Genomic DNA, 20,530 nt, shown 5'->3' on the forward strand with positions numbered 1-20,530 from the left:
ATCGAACACTTGTGTCCGCAGTCAAATTCTCGTGTCCAAAGTAGGAAGTTTGTGTCTAAAATCGATTTCACAAGGTATTGTTCGAAGCGCCATTGGTTGCCAAGTGAAATCCTGGGAATTTGGAATTTCCCAAACAATTATCAAGGCTAGACTCCGTCGGGAGACTGGTGCACACGGAAGCTGTCAAATGTCACGTGACTTAAAGGAGTTCCTTACAGCCATTTTGAATCTCGTCGCGTAAATTTAGTGTTTCCGGAAAGAAGCATTCGCATACACCTCGGATTTGTTTATCCAAAATGATTCTCCTAGAGATCAACAATAGGATTATAGAGGACACTCTGAGAGCCAAGTTCATGGGGTAAGGCCGTTGTAAAATGGTTTGTTCTTTACTTCTGAATTTTGTTTTCGTTTGGGAGGTGTGTGATCGATTCCGGCTTCAAACATCTTTGCTAAAGAATTGTAATATTTCTTTTACAGTGGGAAGTTTGAGTCTGTGGATATAACGGTGGCAGGTTTGTTGTCTCTAATGTATCATTCTGTTTGTTCAAAGGGCCTAGGGTTTATATGATGTAGAAGAAAAACTGCAGGTACTGGCCATATAAGAGTTGCATACTTCTGGACCGAAAGCATACTGAAATACCATGTCTAAGTGAATTTAACTTTCCAAATCTATTCTCTTAAGTTTCTAGAGACCTCTGAAGACCTCTAAAAAGTTCTGAGCGTTGTGAATTGGTGGAGTTTGTTTACAGTGAAGTCGTGTTACGGAACCCTTGAAATAGAAATTCTGTCTGCTTGATAATTTCCTGGGAAAGTAGTATAAACAAGCGGGCTGTTCACTATGAAATTTAGTTACAGAAAAAAAAAAAGCTATGAGAAACACAGTATCCTCTACGTAAAATAAAGCTCAGGCCTCAGAAATTTAGTTCGAGAATTCTGTAGAATAGCCAGAGAACTCTCCAGTCTTCAATGTTTACTGAACAACCCCAGTTATGCTTTGAAGTCAGTTGAAGGGTAATTCTTTTCTTTTATTACACGACTCGGGCAGTCAGAGGGCCAATAACTAAAATCAACCAATCAAAATGCTCAATTGCTGGTCAATATTCTGTCAGTATTGGACCAGGCACTGTCCCAAATGGTCCCAAATGATAGCGCACTTGTGTCCCTTTAAACTTCAGTCGTATCATAAATCTCTTATTAACCAAGCTTTCTCGGGACCGTACTCGACCCTCGGTCTTTTTTGTACAGACTTCGCTGTGCTCAGTCCGTACTGTCAAGACCTTGGGCTGATATTCTCCCAGTGCAGCCCTCATGCTTGGTTAATAAGATATATGTATGACATGGTAGATTCAAAGTCCTTGTAATTTTAAATTATTTGACAAATTTGACATTTTTTCAGATTTTGATGGAGTGCAGTTTCATATTTCTAACCCAGATGGTGAAAAATCAAAGCTTAGGGTAGGTATTAGAAAATTATCTCTTTTTAATCTTTGAGTTCCTCTTTTCACTTTTGGCATTCATAATGGGAGTCTTTTCTCCCTACAGCTCAGCATTTCTATGAAATTCTACTCTGATTTACAGAAGTACGGAGCTGATGAGGTATGGTTAGTCTGAATTTCCTGTAATAATGATTAGCAACATTTTGCATGGTTGATTATTTATATGGTATAAACAGGATTACAGAAATGATTAAAGTGCACTAAAGAGTTGAAGGTAGATGTGCTGTTTTATTTGTTTTTACTACTATAGCTGCTTAAAAAAGTATATGGAAGCTTCATGACAACTCCTGAAGAGGGTAAGTTGCTATTGCACACATGCTTTACTCAATTATATACAGCCATCAAATATGCAGCACTGTTCAATAAGCAGTGCTAGTTATAATGAAAATATTTACAGTCTATTTAGAACAAGTGAATAAAGGCTGATAGTTTCTAAAGAAACTGTTTGGGGCTGCGTTGGTGGGGGTAACGAAATAATTTGAATATATCAACAAAGTTGAAATGGTAAATTGGCCACTGTTATGATTATAAAAGCTGACGTTTCAAGCGTTAGCCCTTCATCATTCGCTCCGACGAAGGGCTAGCACTCGAAATGTTAGCTTTTATAACTGTAGCAGTTATAAAAGACGAACAGTTCTGTACACAATAGGTCTACTAGACATGGCAATTTAAATTTAGTGTGTCCCAAATACCTAAGAAATAACAATGGTGGCAAGGCATTCAGTGTTGACGCAGTTAAGTTATGGAACAGCCTTCCCCATGATATCAAAAATAAGCCTAGTATAAAATGATTCAAAACAGCTGTGAAAAAGCATTTTATGAGCTCATATAAAAACCTGGACAACTTTGAAACAATATTAAGCAATAGCACATTATCCAATTTTTATTTTTTATAAATTAATTTTATCTTTCTGAATATTTTTAATATATCATGCTATTTCTATCATAGAGTTTTGTAATTATTTATATATTTATTTATTTATCAGTTTTTTGCAATGCTGTGTAATCTAGTTAGAGGGCCACAGGTTTGTCAGCTTTTCAGCTGTTACGTGTCCCCCTCTATAAATGAAGTCCTCACTTACTTACTTACTTACAGTGGCCAATTTACCATTTCAACTTTGATGATATATTCAAATTATTTAGAACAAGGGCTGCATGTAACAATGCAGTCTATCAAATATGTAACTAAAATACCAGTAGGGTTCAACTGTGTTCCAAACAGTCTCAAAACTCGTCACGTAAAAATGACTATCACTCCCAACTCTCCATCTTATCTCTTGAACTCAGATCACTACGGCTATTAAACTTTGCATACATTGTGTACACTGCAGTATTAGCTTATCTTTCCTGTTGATAGTAGACAGTGAATGATATTTGGAATGTGGATCTGTTTTTGTTTTGATATTTCCTTGTTATTATTTTTCAAGAAATAATTTAAGGATTTTTAATAAGCCCCCTCTCTCCAAACCAGCAAGTCCCCCCTTAAATAAGCTTAGCAATTAAGTCATAAAAAATCAATGGATGAATGTTTTAGTGCTTAATTAAATCAATGAAGTTGCCATTCCCTTGTCTACAGTACCTCAATGTGTAGAATATATATTGTTTGTTTTCACCTAAAGGTATTTATTTCTTTCATAGCCTATGATGTTTCCCTGTTAGTTGACTTAGAGCAACTGCCATCTGATGAAAAGGAAAAAGGTGATTATCCCCAGGGTTCAACACGTGGCTACTGGCATTACTAGCCACCGGCCCAGTGATTTCTAGAATTTCCTAGCCCAAAACACAACTCGGTAGCCCAGATCAATTTCCCTCGAGGTCTACTTCAACCCCAAACACACAAACTTCCTCTAAACTTATTGGCAAGGTCTTAAAATGATAAAGAATAGTACAAACGCTTCAAGTGTGAGGCGATGTGTAAGGCATCGCAACACTGGTAAGCGCAGAGTCTGGGAACTAGCAACATTTATGACTGACACGCAAGACAAAAAAAGGTGCCAGTAGATGAAAGGCTTATGCCTTCTTTATTGGTATTATCATTAAAATTTGAACTTTGTTTTTTTAATCAACTGTGAACTTCAAGTAAACTAATTATATATAATTTCTTTCAATTTTTCTACTAGCCAGCAGGCTATTAAACATGCTTTTTTACTAGCCCGACCAAATTTTTACTAGCCTTGGGCTAGCAGAGATGTTGAACCCTGTATCTCTAAGTTCGTGTTTGAAGAGCATTGTGTATACTGTTAGAATCAGCAGTGTTCACTGCTTGTATTATTTGTTAATTATTTTCCTGTAACTATGAATTATTTCTGTCTTCTTCCAGAGGAACTTATCCAGAAATTTGCTCTGTTGAAAAGAAACTGTTTTGCTTCAGTTTTTGAGAAATATTTTGACTATCAACAAGCTGGCTCTGGTGGGAAAACTCATGCAGTCATAAATTACAGAGAAGATGAGTCCATGTGAGTAAAAGAATACTTTTATCATGTTTTCCTTTTTTCCTCTTTTGCAATAGCAGTACAGTCACTGAAACATGGAACATTCATTTCAAGTTTGTTTTTAACCTCTTTCTTCCCAATTAAAATTAAAAGATTTGAAATTCTCTGTTCTGGCTGTGATACATTTCTTAGTTAGTGATGATGGACTCTTGAGTCTTATAGGGAAGTCAATGCATGAGCATTTGATATGAGGGTTATAACATTAAGTTCTTTGGTGAGAGAGAAAGTGTTTTCTTATGGGGCAGATCCTGCTAATATGGAAGGAGTTAAGCATAGTTTTGCTTCTGAAGTTGAACTTCCTTCAAGCAGTTCTGTCTTTGATTGCTTTAACTCCCAAGATCGGATGGTTAACTCTCCCTCTAGCTGCTACACATTTCCTTGTAAAATAGTTCTGAGAATTTTAGTGTTTTGGCGCGACAATACCCCCTAGTTGATGGGTCTGTCTATACTGGTCACCTGCTAACAGAGATTGTGAGGAGAAATGATCTATTATCACTCTGCAGGTATGTCCAAGCAACAGATGATCGTGTAACTGTTGTCTTCAGTACTGTGTTTAAAGATGATGATGATGTGATCATTGGCAAGGTCTTCATGCAGGTAAAGTTTAGGCTTGCACCTTCTCTTATTGTTTTTTGGGGGGACAAGGGAAAAAACTGTATACAGAAGCAAAAATACCCCCATCTTTCATTCCTCCCCCCTCCCCCATTCCCCCTAAGAAGAGAATAAGTGTTATAATTAACAATTATTTTCCAAAGGCGAGGTGAATATCGTCGAATAATCCCTGAGACGAAGTCGAGGAGATTATTTGACAATATTCACAAAAAATGAGGCGAATAATTGTTTTAGTATAGTTGCAGAGCTGAGCAACAGAGAAATTTCAAAAATCATAACATTTTAGTAACATTTATTATCATTTTATATAAACCGCGTGGAGCGGTTTATATAGCGTCATGCAAGGAACTGCTCGACCAATCAGATTGCTGGAAACTCTTTGCTCAGTTCTGAAATTATAGTAATTAACAATTATTCGCGGAAGGCGAGGTGAATATTGTCGAAAAATCCCCGAGACGAAGTCAAGGGGATTATTCGACAATATTCACCGAACCTGAGGCAAATAATGTTTTAGTATAATTTCCGAGCAGAACAACAGAGAAATTTCTATCATAACATTTTAGTAACATTTATTCACATTTTACATAAACCGCGTGGAGCGGTTTATATAGCGTCACATAAGGAACCGCTTGACCAATCAGATTGCTGGAAACTCTTTGCTCAGCTCTGAAATTATACTAATTATAGATATAAATGATTTTTAGCACAAACTAGCTGCCAAAAGGTGAAAATTTCTAGCGGGGACAACTTTTTCAACTGTTTTGTTGTTAGGAATTCAAAGAGGGTCGTCTGTTTTGTTGTTAGGAATTCAAAGAGGGTCGTCTGTTTTGTTGTTAGGAATTCAAAGAGGGTCGTCTGTTTTGTTGTTAGGAATTCAAAGAGGGTCGTCTGTTTTGTTGTTAGGAATTCAAAGAGGGTCGTCTGTTTTGTTGTTAGGAATTCAAAGAGGGTCGTCTGTTTTGTTGTTAGGAATTCAAAGAGGGTCGTCGTGCAAGCCAAACAGCACCACAAGTCATATTCAGTCACAAAGAACCCCCACTGGAATTGCAGGGAACTGGTGCCAAGACAGGCGATAACATTGGATATATCACGTTTGGTTAGTAACCTTTCTGATGCAGTATCTTTTGTTATCCTTGCCCTGTGGGTGTAAATGATGAAGGAGAATCTAACCAATTCTTGGGTAAAGTGAGGGGGACTTCTAGGCATTTTTAGGACATACGCTGCAGTATTAGCTGCCATTACTGTACACAGCCTTTTTCCCCTGAAATCTAAAGCTCATGACCCACTTGGCGATTTTATTCGTCGATCGCGGCAAATTTGGTCACTGGTGATAATCGCCGATATCTGACTCTCCAGATGTTGGCGATTTTATATGCCGATCATGGAGATCGGTGAAAATCGCGATCACTGCAACAGGCACACCGGGCAATTTTTGCAGATCACCGCGTCTAAGATAATAATAATAATAATAATAATAATAATAATAATAATGATAATATAATAATAATAAACAGTTTAACGTGGGGAAACACTTAGCTAGTAGCTAGTTAACAGGTTTTCCACGAAACAACTTAAACAAATGATTCAAATTGAAAATAACGTTGTTAAGAATCCCAACTGGCCGAAGGCAAACCAGTTGGCTATATTACAAGCATGGCCGAGGATTTGAAACTCGGGGCTACCGTGAAACAAATCTAAGTAGTGGCCAGGGCAGGACTTGAACCCGGGAGCGGCGGATTGCAAGTCCGACACGCTGACCACTCGACCATGCTGCTTTCATATGTTGGCGAGAGATGCGAACCTATGAAGCAATACCAAGGCAAAGGATATCTCTCGCCAAATGTGAGAGAGAGCAATGGAGCTTAACTTGAGGGAAGAGTACAAGGCTAACCAACCCCTTCTCTCCCAAAGGAGATGTTATTTTGGGTGATGATGGAAGTAAAAATACAGGGTAGAAGGTCTGCAAACAGACAAGTGCTGAATCACGATTAAAGCTTTTAGACTCAACCAGTTTTTATCCCATCAACAAGATGACAATCACAACTTAAAAAGAATGCTGATCTCACTCACCCATTGGCCGGTGTTTGCAATGTAACACCTAATCAAAAGTAGTTTTAACACAAACTTAGGTGTTTTAAGCAGGTGATAATTATATTGAAAGATAACCATCTTGTACCTTTGTAGTTCTTGAACCACGTCACACAAAGCCTGATGCTCGAGACGGCACCATCGATCTTATTCACACCTTCAGGAATTACTTGCATTATCACATCAAATGCTCCAAGGTACTTCTTACCCAATACAGGTGTTAACAATTTCTAGGTTTCAATTTTTTTGTTGGGGAGCATGCCCCAAAACTATACCAAACGACCCTATTATCACTAGTGAGCGAAAAAAACGCAGTCGTGATTTAACTGAACTTTCTTTTGTTTTAAAGGCTTACCTTCACTCGAGAATGAGAGCCAGAACAGCAGAATTCATCAAAGTGCTCAACAGAGCAAAGCCGGAACCAAAAGCAACAGAGAAGAAAACAATGAAGACAGTGACGTACGTAATACAGGTGTAGTTCTTTATTTATCGTCCATAAGCTGGTTATCTAAACGAGTCAACGTTCACCTGGAGGGTTTCCCTGATAGTAAACAGTAAGCAAGGGTTTTTTTGGCAGAAAAAAACGCGATAGCCGTTAATACTGTAGGATTAAAACGTTGTAGTGGAAAAAAAAATTAACAGGATGACAAGACGTAGAAAAATTCGCATCCTTTTCCCAGGAAATATGAAAGGAATTCTTAACCGAAACAACCAATCAGATTTCAATGCTTCCGTGAAGAAACTAATCAAATTGTGTTGTTGTTTCCTTCCTAGGGGCAAGACATTTGCTCGTCAGTAAGGATCAATTTCCCGTCGGTTTCAACCGCACGACCTAATACAGTAGCTAAACTCAACGGACTGATTTGTACGAAAAGAAACAAAGTTTAATCTTGCATCTTGAATCTTATGTTTTCTAATACATTTTATAGGTAAAATTACGAGAAGTTCTTGAAGTAATGTTACATTCGGTAGTTTGGTCGCTCTGTTTGAAGTAAAACGCCATTTAGTCATCTATCTTGCCTTGATTTTAAATAGTATTTATCCGTCGCAGAGCAATCTCCCTGTTGACTTGTTGCAGAAATTTTCAGCCTAGGCTCAAAAGCAATTTGAAATTGCATTAGTTTTGCTATACTTCGCACCACTTTAGGGCCCAAACGCATGAGTTCCCATTATTCTTTTCTACAATAAGTAGCTCCTAAACTAAGACAATCTCGCGATTAAGAATTTCAACATTTACTCTTTTAATTTTCTACAAAAGAGCTACAAAATGTTCTTTCCTACAAATTATCCAAGATGTTAGTAACTGGGAGTTTCTACAAAAAATAATAAATAGTTTTGTGCAAAATGACAAATTCAAATTCTTAGATCGATAAATAAAGTTCCTAGCAATGTAGTACTTTGTACTTGAAATCTAATTCCGATTGTCCCCAAACAAACAATTTATTTTTCTTCTGTTGTTTTTAAATATCATAACCAAGAAAGAAATTTCATTACAAGCTATTGTGTAAATATCTTTCCCTTATACGTCCGCCTGTTATACATGAAAAACACCCACGAATGGAAACAAAGCACTTTGTCATAGTTATGTACTGAGCCGCGCTTAAACTGTTCAACTGACAACGAAACTATAACACGTGCTGAGATCCTGAGGAGTTTTTGACTGTGCTTAAAAATAACGTGCAAGCAAATTATCTTTCTCCAAGTTAAAAAGGTTTCCGTCCATTACTGAATATCTATTCGCAATGCAGTCAGTAGACCATCCTCGGAGACCCAGGGGCTGTGAGTCGAATTCAAGTTAGGGCAGAAGAGACCCTGGGGACATGTCTTACAAGACAAGTTCCAAACGGTCGCAGTCGTTTTCGCATCTGATTGGTGCCAGAAAATCTTTGTGTTTTTCTGCCCAAACAGAGTGAAGTGTGCTTTAGAGTCCTTTCGTGTGTTTAACACGGGCATATACAAGAAGCTTAGTTACTCGCCATGTTTGTTTTGGCCGTACGACGGAGATTTGCTCGATGTGAAAAGTAGCAGTCTCAGCACATAATGTAAGAGAAATCGATCAGATTGTCCACAAAAATCTCACCGGGAATTATACTGAATACTTTCGCAGGTATCACAAGAGAACGTGTTGAAAAGTTTGGGAGGTTCGTATAAAACAAGATGGCTGCAGGCGTTGATAAGTCGCTTTAACCGTTAAACAAGATGTAAGTTTAAATCTTTCTAGATTTTTTGTACAATTTGCTGTGACTTAACTTTGCCAATCTCATGAAGTTATTTCGTCGCACGGGCCACGCAGGTATGTCGAGAAACTGGCGCTTATCCTTACGTAGCTTTCTGTGCGCGCCAAAATCTAATCTTTGCTTTGTAGTAAAGTCTTTCACAATATGGCCAAGGATTCAGAGAACATTAAGTTCGTGGACGTCCTCCAGCAAGCGCTTACAGAAAGCTTGGCTGTGTTTCCGGTTAGCTCATTGAAATCTGAACAAAAGCTAATTATCGAGAACATCGTGGGAAGAAGAGATGTTTTCGAACAGTTACCGGAGGGGTTTGGAAAGAGTTTAATCTTTCAACTGCTGCCTTGAGTGTTCAAATTCTTGAGCTCGAAAGGCCACGGATTCTCTTCTAGTTCCTTGGTCATTGTCATTTCACCTCTTTTGTCGATTGTTGAAGACCAAGTTAAATATCTTTGATCATTGGGAATCGATGCTGCTTTCATTGGGAAAAAACACCGCTGAAGTCAAAGAAATATTGGATGGAAAGGGCGAGTTTGCTTTATTGTAAATGTCAGCTCAGTACAGGGTTATCTACCTACATCTAATAAACAAAAGTTTCCACGCTTAGCTTTTCTTTTTTGTCGGGCGAAGATTGATTTTGGCTCGCACGGAAAGCTGCGTAAGCACCAGTTGCTCGACATACCTGGGTGGCCCGTGCGACGAAATAGCTCCACGGGATTGGAAAAGTTTCAGTTACAGCAAATTATACAAAAAATCTAGAAAGATTTAAGCTTACATCTCATCTAACGTTTAAAGCGACATATCAATGCCTGCAACCATTACGTTTTATACGAACCTCGCAAACTTTTAAACGTGTTCTCTTGTGATACCTGCGAAAGTATTCAGTATAATTTCCGGTGAGATTTTTGGGGACAATCTGATCAATTTCTCTTACATTGTGTGCAGAGACTGAAACTTTTCAGCTCGGGCAAAGCTTCTTCTAGCTTCTTCGCACGGCCCAATCAAACATAGCGAGCAACAGAACTTCTTGTATATGTCCGTATTAAAACACACGAAAGGGCTCCAAAGCACACTTTACTCTGATTGGGCAGAAAAAACACATATTTTCTGGCACCAATCAGATGGCAGAACGACTGCGACCGTTTGGAACTAGTCTTGTAAGACAACATCCTCGGAGACCCAGGGGTTGTGGGTCGATTTCAAGTTAGGGCATGAAGAGCCCCTGGGGACATTGTCTTACAAGACTAGTTCCAAACGGTCGCAGTCGTTCTGCCATCTGATTGGTGCCAGAAAATCTTTGTGTTTTTCTGCCCAATCAGAGTGAAGTGTGCTTTGGAGTCCTTTCGTGTGTTGTAACACGGACAAATACTAATGGCTCAGTTGCTCGCTATGCCTTGGGCCGTGCGACGGAGATTTGCGTGAGGTGAAAAGTTTCAGTCTCAGCACACAATGTAAGAGAAATCGATCAGATTGTCCGCGAAAATCTTACCGGAAATTATACTGAATAGTTTCGCAGGTATCACTAGAGAAGGTGTTTTAAAGTTTGCGAGGTTTGTATACAACACGATGGTTGCAGTCATTGATATGTCGCTTTAAACGTTAACCGAGATTTAAGCTTACATCTTTTCTAGATTTTTTGCATAATTTGCTGTGACTGAAACTTTTCCAATCCCGTGAAGTTATTTCGTCGCACAGGTACGTCGAGCAACTGGTACTTGCGCAACTTTCTGTGCGTGCCAAAATCTAATCTCATCTTCACTTGAAAAAAAAGAAAAGCAAAGCGTGGAAACTTTTGCTTCTTAGGTGTGAGTAGATGACCCTGTACTATTAAGCTGACATTTGCAATAAAGCAAACCCGCCCTTTCCATCCATTATTTCTTGGTCTTTGGTTTTGTTTTCCCCATTGAAAGCAGCATCGGATCGATTCCCAATGATCAAAGGTATTTAACTTTGTCTTCAACAATCGACAGAAGAGGTGAAATGACAATGACCAAGGGACTAGAAGAGAATCCGTGGCCTTCTTAGCTCAAGAATTTCAACACTCTAGGCAGCATTTGAAAGATTAAACTCTTTCCAAACCCCTTCGCTTACTGCCCGAAAAAATCTCTCCTTTCCACGATGTTCTCGTAATAAGTTTTTGTTCAGATTTTACTTAGCTAACCGGAAACACAGCTAAGCTTTCTCTAAGCGCTTGCTGGAGGTCGTCCACGAACTTCAGCCGTATTGTGAACGACTTTACTGCAAAGCGAAGATTAGATTTTGGCGCGCACAGAAAGCAGAAAGCTACGTAGGCGAAAGCGCCCGTTGCTCGACATACCTGCGTGGCCCGTGCGACGAAATAACTTCACGGGATGGGCAAAGTTTCAGTCACAGCAAATTATGCAAAAAATCTAGAAAAGATGTAAGCTTAAATCTCGGTTAACGTTTAAAGCGACATATCACTGACTGCAACCATCGTGTTGTATACAAACCTCGCAAACTTTAAAACACCTTCTCTGGTGATACCTGCGAAACTATTCAGTATAATTTCCGGTAAGATTTTCGTGGACAATCTGATCGATTTCTCTTACATTGTGTGCTGAGACTGAAACTTTTCACCTCACGCAAATCTCCGTAGCACGGCCCAAGGCATAGCGAGCAACTGAGCTAATAGTATTTGTCCGTGTTACAACACACGAAAGGACTCCAGAGCACACTTCACTCTGATTGGGCAGAAAAACACAAAGATTTTCTGGCACCAATCAGATGGCAGAGCGACTGCGAACGTTTGGAACTAGTCTTGTAAGACAATGTCCCCTGGGGCTTTTCATGCCCTAACTTGAAATCGATCCACAGCCCCTGGGTCTCCGAGGATGGTAAGACAATGCCCCCAGGGGCTCTTCACGCCCTAACTTGAAATCGACTCGCAGCCCCTGGGTCTCCGAGGATGTCAGAACACATGTATGTCCTCTCGTCTTACTAGCAAACTGAAAGAAAAAAAACTGAAAGCACTTATGATCCAGCAAATGGACTATTAGGCGAAAAGAACGCAGCCTGTCTGGAACAAGGTGACTGCCTCGCGTAAGTGGATATTTTAATACTTAAAATTCTCGTTCCTAGTGCTTAATACTCCTCTAATCATGGCCTCCTCCTCATCATCCTCAAGATCGAGGTCATCATTTGAAATCAGCATTGGCACCGGCTCCCTACGAGCTTCGGCCCCGCCGCAGAATTTACCGACTTTCTCAAAATGAAACAAATGACCACGAATCTTGTACGCGAAAGAAGCATACAGTAAGCCACCTATTCCAACTGCGCCCACAGACATCAGTGCCAATAAACCGAAAGTCTCGGGCTTGGGAAGAGCTATAACTAAACCGTACATGAGAAGGCTTAAGATTGAATTGAAAGAGTTCTGCATCCCACCCACTATTCCTCTCTCTTGTTCTGGTACAGCCTCTTGGGTGAGTTGGACGATAGTTAGATCAGACAGCCACAATCCAAGGCGGGATGAGACGATCCCTGCTAAAAGCAAGCTGATGGAGACATATGAAAAGCTGCTGCTTATGGCCGGCGGCGGCGAAGCTGTTGTCTTCAAACTACAGTTGCGGTTTGAAGGTGAAGAGGAAGGAGAAGGAGAGACAATTGAATTGGAAGGCACCACACTGGGCGTGGTCTTGGATGGCCCTATGGCTTTAGTGGACGGTATGGCTGGTGTTTTTGATCCATTCATCCAATCCGTTGCTGAAGTAATATTGCTGCTAGGAACATCTCTTCTCACAAACTGCAAATTTGAAGGATGAACGCTTAACGAGACATTCCTAGGCCCTTCATTCATGCAACTGGGAGAAAGAGTTGGTGTTGGCGTTGTCGGCTGAGTTGCTTCACACTGAGGAAGCAAAGGTTGCACTGAATTTCTCGGCAACAAGAAGAATGGCGAACCAGGTGCAAAGACGGCAGCGACACACAACAGAAGGCAGGAAAACTGAAGAGACATGGAGAACAACCCGCAACGAACAACGCCAACGGCATTTCTAAGCCGGGGGAAAATAAACGTGGCCAAGACGCCGAACAACGAACCAATGCCTCGTATTAGACTCAGAACTGACTCAGACAAACACTGCGTGTAAGCGTAACCAGTCGTTATGGCGCCAAACGAAATCACCGTGAAATACAACGAGGCCAGGGCAAGCCCAGGTCGGGCTACACTCTGTCTAAAATAAATGTGCCAGCCCGTTTTAAAGGTCAGGATTCTTTTCTTAAATCGTGCATAGACACTTGGTTTCCGTGGTCTTTGGACAGGTCTGACAGTAACAGCAGGGACCAAATCCTCAGCGTCATTCTGGCCCCTTTCTTGGTCTTCGTTCTCCATCCATTCCAAGCGCTCATTAGACCCGTGAGATTCATCAGCGGGCATATCCACTGAGGAGTTCTCTTCAATGTTAGAGTTGTGTCTCGTTGTGTCGATGACTTTGTGAGACAACGCGGTTACGGCTTTGAAAACTTTCCAGAGAAGATAGTACTCTCCAAAAACTGACACAACATTCCAACCCGCCAGAAACCACACACCCGCTATTTTAGAGACGTACGTCATTACCTGACCGACTACAATTGGAGCGAGTATCTTGCAACAAAGATCGATTCTTCTTAGCAGTGCATTTGTACCTAAAAACATAAGTGAAACCATACTTAGACCAGCCAGTCTGGGTGCTTTGTAGTGCAATTTCGCTCATAGTTCCACGTATAATACACCCTCAAATTATTCTCAGTGAGCGTTAGCCCTTCGCTCCGACGAAGGGCTAACGCTCGAAACGTCAGCTTTTGTAATCATTACGGTGGCCAATTTACCATTTCAACTTTGTTGATATATCCAAATTATTCTCAGTGATGTTTGCCTTAAAATGTCATTAAAGGAATTTAATGCTAATACTAATAATAATAACAATAATAATAATGATTTAGCTGTGGACAATCCACGAGGTGGTTCTTCATGTCAACTGTTCCCGGTCAAATTGGAATTTGGAATGTTAGTTTTTGCAGAGAACTAGAGGACCCAGAGAAAAACCCTCAGAGCACAGACAAGAACCAAAAACAAACTCAACCCACATGTGATGACAGGTTGTGGTATCGAACCCATGTTACAGTGGAGGGAGGCGAGCGCTGTCAACAATGTACCATCCCTGCTTCCTCCCTTATGTCTAATTGTTCTCTTGGAAATTTAAGGTTTATCAAGCAATTATCACTGACTTATTTGCTATGCCACAACACCGAGACAAAGTCCTACAGAAAAACTACAGAATTTCTCTAAATACGTATTTGGATAGGCCATTCCATATGAAATAGGGGAGCACTTTGTCACTCGTCCCAGATCTTCTACCTGTCCAATAGGGCAACTGAATATATTCGCCGCACTGAATCTCGCTTATACCGACTACCGCCTGCAAGCAGGTTAGAAGTAAGGTGGCCAAAGCTACTGGTGCTTATCCTCAGTTTCTGTGGCATGGGATGACTCAGACTTCTCCCCTGGAGGGATACTAGTCCAAACATTTCATTATGTTTCCCTGACAGTTAACCAGTACCCATTTATATTCCTGGGAGGAGAGGAGAGAGGCATGGTGAGAGCAAGTGTCTTTCCCAAGAACACAGCCATGCAACCCCCCAAGGGCTCAATCTCAGAGCTCTCAGGAAAAAAAAATGGTACTCTGTATTTCCTTGAATAAGCACCCAAGCTCTAATAAGCACCTTAGCTCCAATAAGCACCCACCCCAAGGCCATAATGTCAAACAAGAACCCTCCCTCCTCCCCCACATTCTCAAGTGGTAGGGATAGGAGGAAAACTATTTCCATTGACATTTCAGTTATAACCTTTTATGCATCATCTATGGCAGATGCATCCCTTCAATAATTACTACCCTCCCTTTAACAATTACTCTCTCCCTTCAATAATTACCCCCCCTTCAATAATCACCCCCTCCCTTCAATAATTATCCCCCTCCCTTCAATAATAACCCATCTCCCTTCAATAATCACCCCCCTCCCTTCAATAATCACCCCCTCCCTGAAATAATCACTGCTTCGCTTCAATAATAACCCCCTCCCTTCAATAATCACCCATCTCCCTTCAATAATCACCCCCTCCCTTCAATAATCACCCCCTCCCTTCAATAATCACCCTTCTCCCTTCAAGAATCACCCCCTCCTTTCAATAATTATCCCCCTCCCTTCAATAATCACCCCCTCCCTTCAATAATCACCCTCCTTCCTTTAATAATCACCCTCCTCCCTTCAATAATCACCCCCTCCCTTTAATAATCACCCTCCTCCCTTTAATAATCACCCCCTCCCTTTAATAATCACCCCCTCCCTTTAATAATCACCCCCTCCCTTTAATGATCACCCCCTCCCTTTAATAATCACCCCCTCCCTTTAATAATCACCCCCTCCCTTTAATGATCACCCTCCTCCCTTTCATAATCACCCTCCTCCCTTTAATGATCACCCCCTCCCTTTAATAATCACCCCCTCCCTTTAATGATCACCCCCTCCCTTTAATAATCACCCCCTCCTTTTAATAATCACCCTCCTCCCTTTAATAATCACCCCCTCCCTTTAATAATCACCCCCTCCCTTTAATGATCACCCCCTCCCTTTAATAATCACCCCCTCCCTTTAATGATCACCCCCTCCCTTTAATGATCACCCCCTCCCTTTAATAATCACCCCCTCCCTTTAATGATCACCCTCCTCCCTTTAATAATCACCCTCCTCCCTTTAATGATCACCCCCTCCCTTTAATAATCACCCCCTCCCTTTAATGATCACCCCCTCCCTTTAATAATCACCCCCTCCTTTTAATGATCACCCTCCTCCCTTTAATAATCACCCCCTCCCTTTAATAATCACCCCCTCCCTTTAATGATCACCCCCTCCCTTTAATAATCACCCCCTCCCTTTAATGATCACCCCCTCCCTTTAATGATCACCCTCCTCCCTTTAATAATCACCCTTCTCCCTATAATAATCATCCCCTCCCTTCAATAGTCACCCCCTCCCTTTAATAATCACCCTCCTCCCTTCAATAATCACCCCCCTCCTTTCAATAATTATCCCCCTCCCTTCAATAATCACCCCCCTCCCTTGAATAATCACCCATCTCCCTTCAATAATCACCCATCTCCCTTCAATAATCACCCCCCTCCCTTCAATAATCACCCCCTCCCTTAAATAATCATGCCCTCCCTTCAATAATAACCCCCCTCCCTTCAATAATCACCCATCTCCCTTCAATAATCACCCCCTCCCTTCAATAATCACCCCCTCCCTTCAATAATCACCCCCTCCTTTCAATAATCACCCCCTCCCTTCAATAATCACCCCCTCCCTTAAATAATCACCCCCTCCCTTCAATAATCACCCCCTCCCTTCAATAATCACACATCTCCCTTCAATAATCACCCCCTCCCTTCAATAATCACCCATCTCCCTTCAATAATCACCCCCTCCCTTCAATAATCACCCCCTCCCTTCAATAATCACCCCCTCCCTTCAATAATCACCCATCTCCCTTCAATAATCACCCCCTCCCTTCAATAATCACCCCCTCCCTTCAATAATAACCCCCCTCCCTTAAATAATCACTCCCTCTCTTCAATAATCACCCCTCCCTTCAATAATCACCCCCTTCCTTCAATAATCACCCCCTCCTTTCAATAATTACCCTCCCCCTTCAATAATCACCCCTCTCCCTTCAATAATCACCCCCCTCTCTTCAACAATTACCCTTGCATGCCCTTTTAACCAAAAATTAAAAGTAATTGTGCAGGCGCATATTAGAAGAAATGTGGAGGCGTGGTGGCCTCATGGTTAGTGCGCTTGACTCCGGATCAAATGGTCCGGGTTCGAGCCCCGGCTGGGACATTGCGTTGTATTCTTAGGCAAGACACTTTACTCCCACAGTGCCTCTCTTCACCCAGGTGTATAAATGGGTACCGGCAATTTAATGCTGGGGGGTAACCCTGCGATGGACTGGCATCCCATCCAGGGGGGAGTAGAAATACTCCTAGTCGCTTCATGCTACAGAAACCGAAGTTAAGCACCAGCCTAATGGGCCACTAGGCTCGTAAACAGACTTTACCATATTAGAAGAAATACAATAGTTGTCTTTTTCAGGACAAATACATCAAAAGGTAACCACAGAAATTCAAATATTTCATTTTCAACCTCAGGCACACTCACTTGCCAGGAGTGATTTATCTGAGCCAGCAATCACAACTACCCAGTCCTTCTCCACTGCAATTTTTGTGCCAATACTAGACAAGTCAGCGACAGAGCCAATAATGATAACGATGGCTTCCAGCAACATGGTGTAGGGAGGATGAATGTGCACCTCCCATTTCAACATAATAAATAGCAAAACTCCACAGATTATCACCGCAACATTTTGAATGATCAATGACACTCGTGCCACTGAAACAAAAAGTGAAAGTAATGCTTAACATATTTTAATAAGCTATATTTTGCCAATCAGTTGCCAGGTGGACCAATTGGGTGGATCTTTTCTTATTGTATATTTTCCTTGGGCACAATATATTTCAGTCTTCCATGCCAGTTTTTCAAGTTTTAAAGCCTCACTAACCAACACGCTGGCAAACCCACAAGCAGACTGATTGGGTCAGTTATTGCCTGAATGACTGGCTCACTCACTCACTAAATGAGCAACTTACTGACAGGCACACTTACTGACTGATGGAGTGCCTTCATGAAAGGCTAATTGATAAACTCACTGAGAAACTCACCGACTGACTGATGATTTCTGGTCATCAAGAAATTTTTTTTCTAGCAATCTGCTGTGCAGGATATTTTTTTCTATTCTAAATGCCCTTTTTCTTCTGTTACATTTGGGCTGCATGCAATTTTTTTTCTTCCAACAAGTGCTTGCAGGAAAGTTTTTTCAAAATCACCCACCCCCCTCAAGAGTTAAATGGTCGGTCCCTAAAGGACTGATAACTTATGCATTTAAACTTCACATACCTTTCAGTCTAGGAGTACCATCCACCCAGTCTCCAACTAAAGGTCCAAATATGATAATAGACAAAGTACTGACCAGTTGATAAATTGCGGTTAAGCGCAGCGATCCTGGTGTGAGTTCAACTAGGTACAGTCCGATAGCAAAATGCCACATGCGATCTCCCTGTAAAAAATAATTTCACACAGTGATAACCCACCAAGTGTACCCAACAATATGCAAACAAAATATCATAGTCTACAGTTTCTTTAGTTTCACCACCAAATTAATTTTCTTAAAAAATGGTAAAATATTATGTGTTCTTTGAATTACTACCAAAGCAAATTGGGATCCCCCAATTTAATCAATGGAATCCCAATTTCTCGAACCTCCACGGGAAACACAAATTGGTTCGAGAAAGCAGGAGTTTGAGAAATTGGGGGTGAAATTACAAGTGAAGCAAATCCAAGGGAAACAAGGTTTGGTTCGAAATATCGGGAGGTTTGAGAAACTGAGGGTTCGAGAAATTGGGTCCCACTGTATTTTTGTTTAATCACTTCTCTTGTCTCCTTTGTAAATTCTATTGATATTGTAAGGGGAAATTCTGTCTTGGTCACTCATGGGAGCTAAAGAGTTAAGATATGCTTTGAAGAGTTGATAGGAACATACATGATTAAACATTCATTGCATATCAAGTAAAGTTGTCGTATTTTTTCCTATAATAAAAGCCAATCTAGAAAGATTTCCATTTAACCCCTACATTAATTATGCATTCCACTTCATAAAGACTAAATACAAAGGTTCTTGGCAACACTTTATGCATAATTAATGCCTGGGGTTTTATGGAAATCTTGCCGCCAATCTGCTTCCTCATAACCAATACACAAGTTACTTAACAAATTTGTCTGTCCCAGAAATGAGACTACCAGATAACGAGATTTAAATCTTGATAACAATACCGTGCATCCTGGTAGAGTAAATTTTAAAAATAAGCGTCAGATTTCATGATATGGCTATATTCCATATATTTGCTTTCCTAGCTGTTATTAATCTAAGATATTTGCTTTTCGCCTGTTATAAATATAATGAAAATTAATTTAGTGCAATACCTGAAAAGACAAAAGGATGAATCCGGAATGATTTAGTGATCAAACCGCGAGGAAATTAAGTTTAATTAGCGAAAAACTAAGATAAATTAACATGAAGCTGTTCACTTACCCAAGCGGAAAACAAATGACTGATACAGACAAGATTTAGGGGCGAAATTTTACAACATTTCGCTGTAGCTGGTCTCCCTACGGATAGGACGTTAAAATGAAAGCTGTTTCAAAATGGGATAACTCTGCGTAGATAACTTTGGAAATGTTTCGATGACTTAACTGAGCAAGAGAACGTGAGGTGAAGAACCCAGGAGCTAATTCTGCTGCACCAAAATATGAACTGGAATATTGTTTGCGTTGCAAAATGTGTCATTTGACATCAGCGCTAGCCTCCAACTTACCAGCTGGCGTATTCCTCATTCGCAATTCATCCGTTCTCTCGCTGGATTCTATCAGCGATTCTTCACTCTGTCCTTGCTCCATTTCTCGTCGGGATACAGCAAATATTGCAAAGTACAGCAGTGGTATTTACTTGCGTAACTGCTCTGTCGGGCGTTAAGATTTGCTTCTCGATCGAGGGCACTCGGACTCACTCGGACGACACTCGGACACAAGTCTTGGTAGCGTGATTCTTTTTTTTCCATACTTTTCAGCGGTATTGGAACTAGTACATAGATGAGTGGTGTAGCGATCATATAGTGTAACTAGTTCAAACTATGGAAATTGATTGGAGAGTTCGAGAGGAAACTGCAGGATGAGACGAAACGCATAGTACTCAAGGATTTTAAGAACACTGTGTGCCGGCACTTGATATAAAAGAAGGACAACGATGTTATGAAATAGCCGAAAGAATAAAAATATTTCATATTTCTCTAGTCTTGTTTGTGGAGCTGTGAAAATAATTACCTCTCATCAACTGAAAGGGAAAAACGACGATTTGCGATCGAGAGCAGCGCGTAGGTAAGTTATTCGTTGTATCTCTACTGTATATCTGAAGGGTTTTGAAAACGATTTCTAGTCACGCAGAATGACTTTAAGTAACGGAACTCTCCTTTTTTATCCGCCACTGAAACTATGGTAACAAAGTAAGGCTGTAAATAGTTATGGTGTCTAACAGTCAACAGAAAACTTAGTTATCCATGATGAAATGAATCTTATCTATTACGGTTTGATATGTATGCTTCTGACAGAGACTAGACGCAATGATGCTGAGGTAGAAATATTTCTGAATGAACGATTTTCGTCTCACACGGTTTATCCAATATTGCCGAGTATTCAACAGCATATAAACTCGCAGCCTTATCTGCATGACTGGGTGAATTGTTCAGCTCATTTTGATGTCTGCAGGTGGTTTTTACATTTCATCGTGAATCTTCCTATTCGAGCAGAACGGTGAGAGGAAAATGAAATACCATCTCAAAGTAAAACCATTATAAAGGGCCTTTCTATCGTCAATTGCGCATTCTGTCTTTATTTTTTGCTTCTATTGCTTTGATCACATTTTTACTAAGGAATAAACATCATTTGG

At 40.6% G+C, this 20,530-nt stretch overlaps 2 protein-coding genes across 4 annotated transcripts; one reads left to right on the forward strand and one right to left on the reverse strand.

Annotated features, from left to right (window-relative positions):
• Positions 1 to 198: 198 nt before the first annotated feature.
• On the forward strand, positions 199 to 8,081 carry LOC111327398 (actin-related protein 2/3 complex subunit 2). Of its 2 annotated transcripts, none has more exons than XM_088740155.1 (12): positions 199 to 358; positions 478 to 512; positions 1,397 to 1,455; positions 1,543 to 1,596; positions 1,747 to 1,792; positions 3,135 to 3,194; positions 3,817 to 3,952; positions 4,492 to 4,585; positions 5,570 to 5,696; positions 6,785 to 6,885; positions 7,038 to 7,160; positions 7,463 to 8,081. In XM_088740155.1, exons 1-12 carry the CDS (start codon positions 297 to 299, stop codon positions 7,574 to 7,576), a joined length of 1,011 nt encoding a protein of 336 aa, XP_088596281.1. In that variant the 5' UTR covers positions 199 to 296; the 3' UTR covers positions 7,577 to 8,081. The 2 variants fall into 2 exon arrangements, with proteins under 2 accessions (XP_088596281.1, XP_022787302.1); XM_022931567.2 differs by having other exon boundaries at positions 7,038 to 7,147.
• Positions 8,082 to 10,347: 2,266 nt separating this feature from the next.
• On the reverse strand, positions 10,348 to 19,624 carry LOC111327450 (ferroportin). Of its 2 annotated transcripts, XM_088740152.1 has the most exons (5): positions 19,404 to 19,624; positions 19,121 to 19,197; positions 17,929 to 18,088; positions 17,134 to 17,364; positions 10,348 to 13,563 (listed from the first exon to the last, which is right to left on the reverse strand). In XM_088740152.1, the coding sequence occupies exons 1-5, from the start codon at positions 19,483 to 19,485 to the stop codon at positions 11,993 to 11,995; spliced, it is 2,121 nt and encodes a 706-aa protein (XP_088596278.1). In that variant the 5' UTR covers positions 19,486 to 19,624; the 3' UTR covers positions 10,348 to 11,992. The 2 variants fall into 2 exon arrangements, with proteins under 2 accessions (XP_088596278.1, XP_088596279.1); XM_088740153.1 differs by lacking the exon at positions 19,121 to 19,197 and having other exon boundaries at positions 19,404 to 19,597.
• Between the last annotated feature and the right edge of the window lie 906 nt (positions 19,625 to 20,530).

This window comes from Stylophora pistillata, chromosome 12, assembly GCF_964205215.1.
Source record: "Stylophora pistillata chromosome 12, jaStyPist1.2, whole genome shotgun sequence".
NCBI lineage: Eukaryota > Metazoa > Cnidaria > Anthozoa > Scleractinia > Pocilloporidae > Stylophora > Stylophora pistillata.

What these genes read in the sequence shown, in the direction of transcription:
- LOC111327398 (XM_088740155.1), top strand. Translation starts at nt 297, where the DNA reads ATGATTCTCCTAGAGATCAACAATAGGATTATAGAGGACACTCTGAGA. An exon ending in ATCACATCAAATGCTCCAAG is followed by an intron (nt 6,886 to 7,037) that starts GTACTTCTTACC and finishes TTTGTTTTAAAG; the next exon opens with GCTTACCTTCACTCGAGAAT. An exon ending in CAGTGACGTACGTAATACAG is followed by an intron (nt 7,161 to 7,462) that starts GTGTAGTTCTTT and finishes TTTCCTTCCTAG; the next exon opens with GGGCAAGACATTTGCTCGTC.
- LOC111327450 (XM_088740152.1), bottom strand. Translation starts at nt 19,485, where the DNA reads ATGGAGCAAGGACAGAGTGAAGAATCGCTGATAGAATCCAGCGAGAGA. An exon ending in AATGAGGAATACGCCAGCTG is followed by an intron (nt 19,198 to 19,403) that starts GTAAGTTGGAGG and finishes TCCTATCCGTAG; the next exon opens with GGAGACCAGCTACAGCGAAA. An exon ending in TGGTACTCCTAGACTGAAAG is followed by an intron (nt 17,365 to 17,928) that starts GTATGTGAAGTT and finishes TTTTTGTTTCAG; the next exon opens with TGGCACGAGTGTCATTGATC.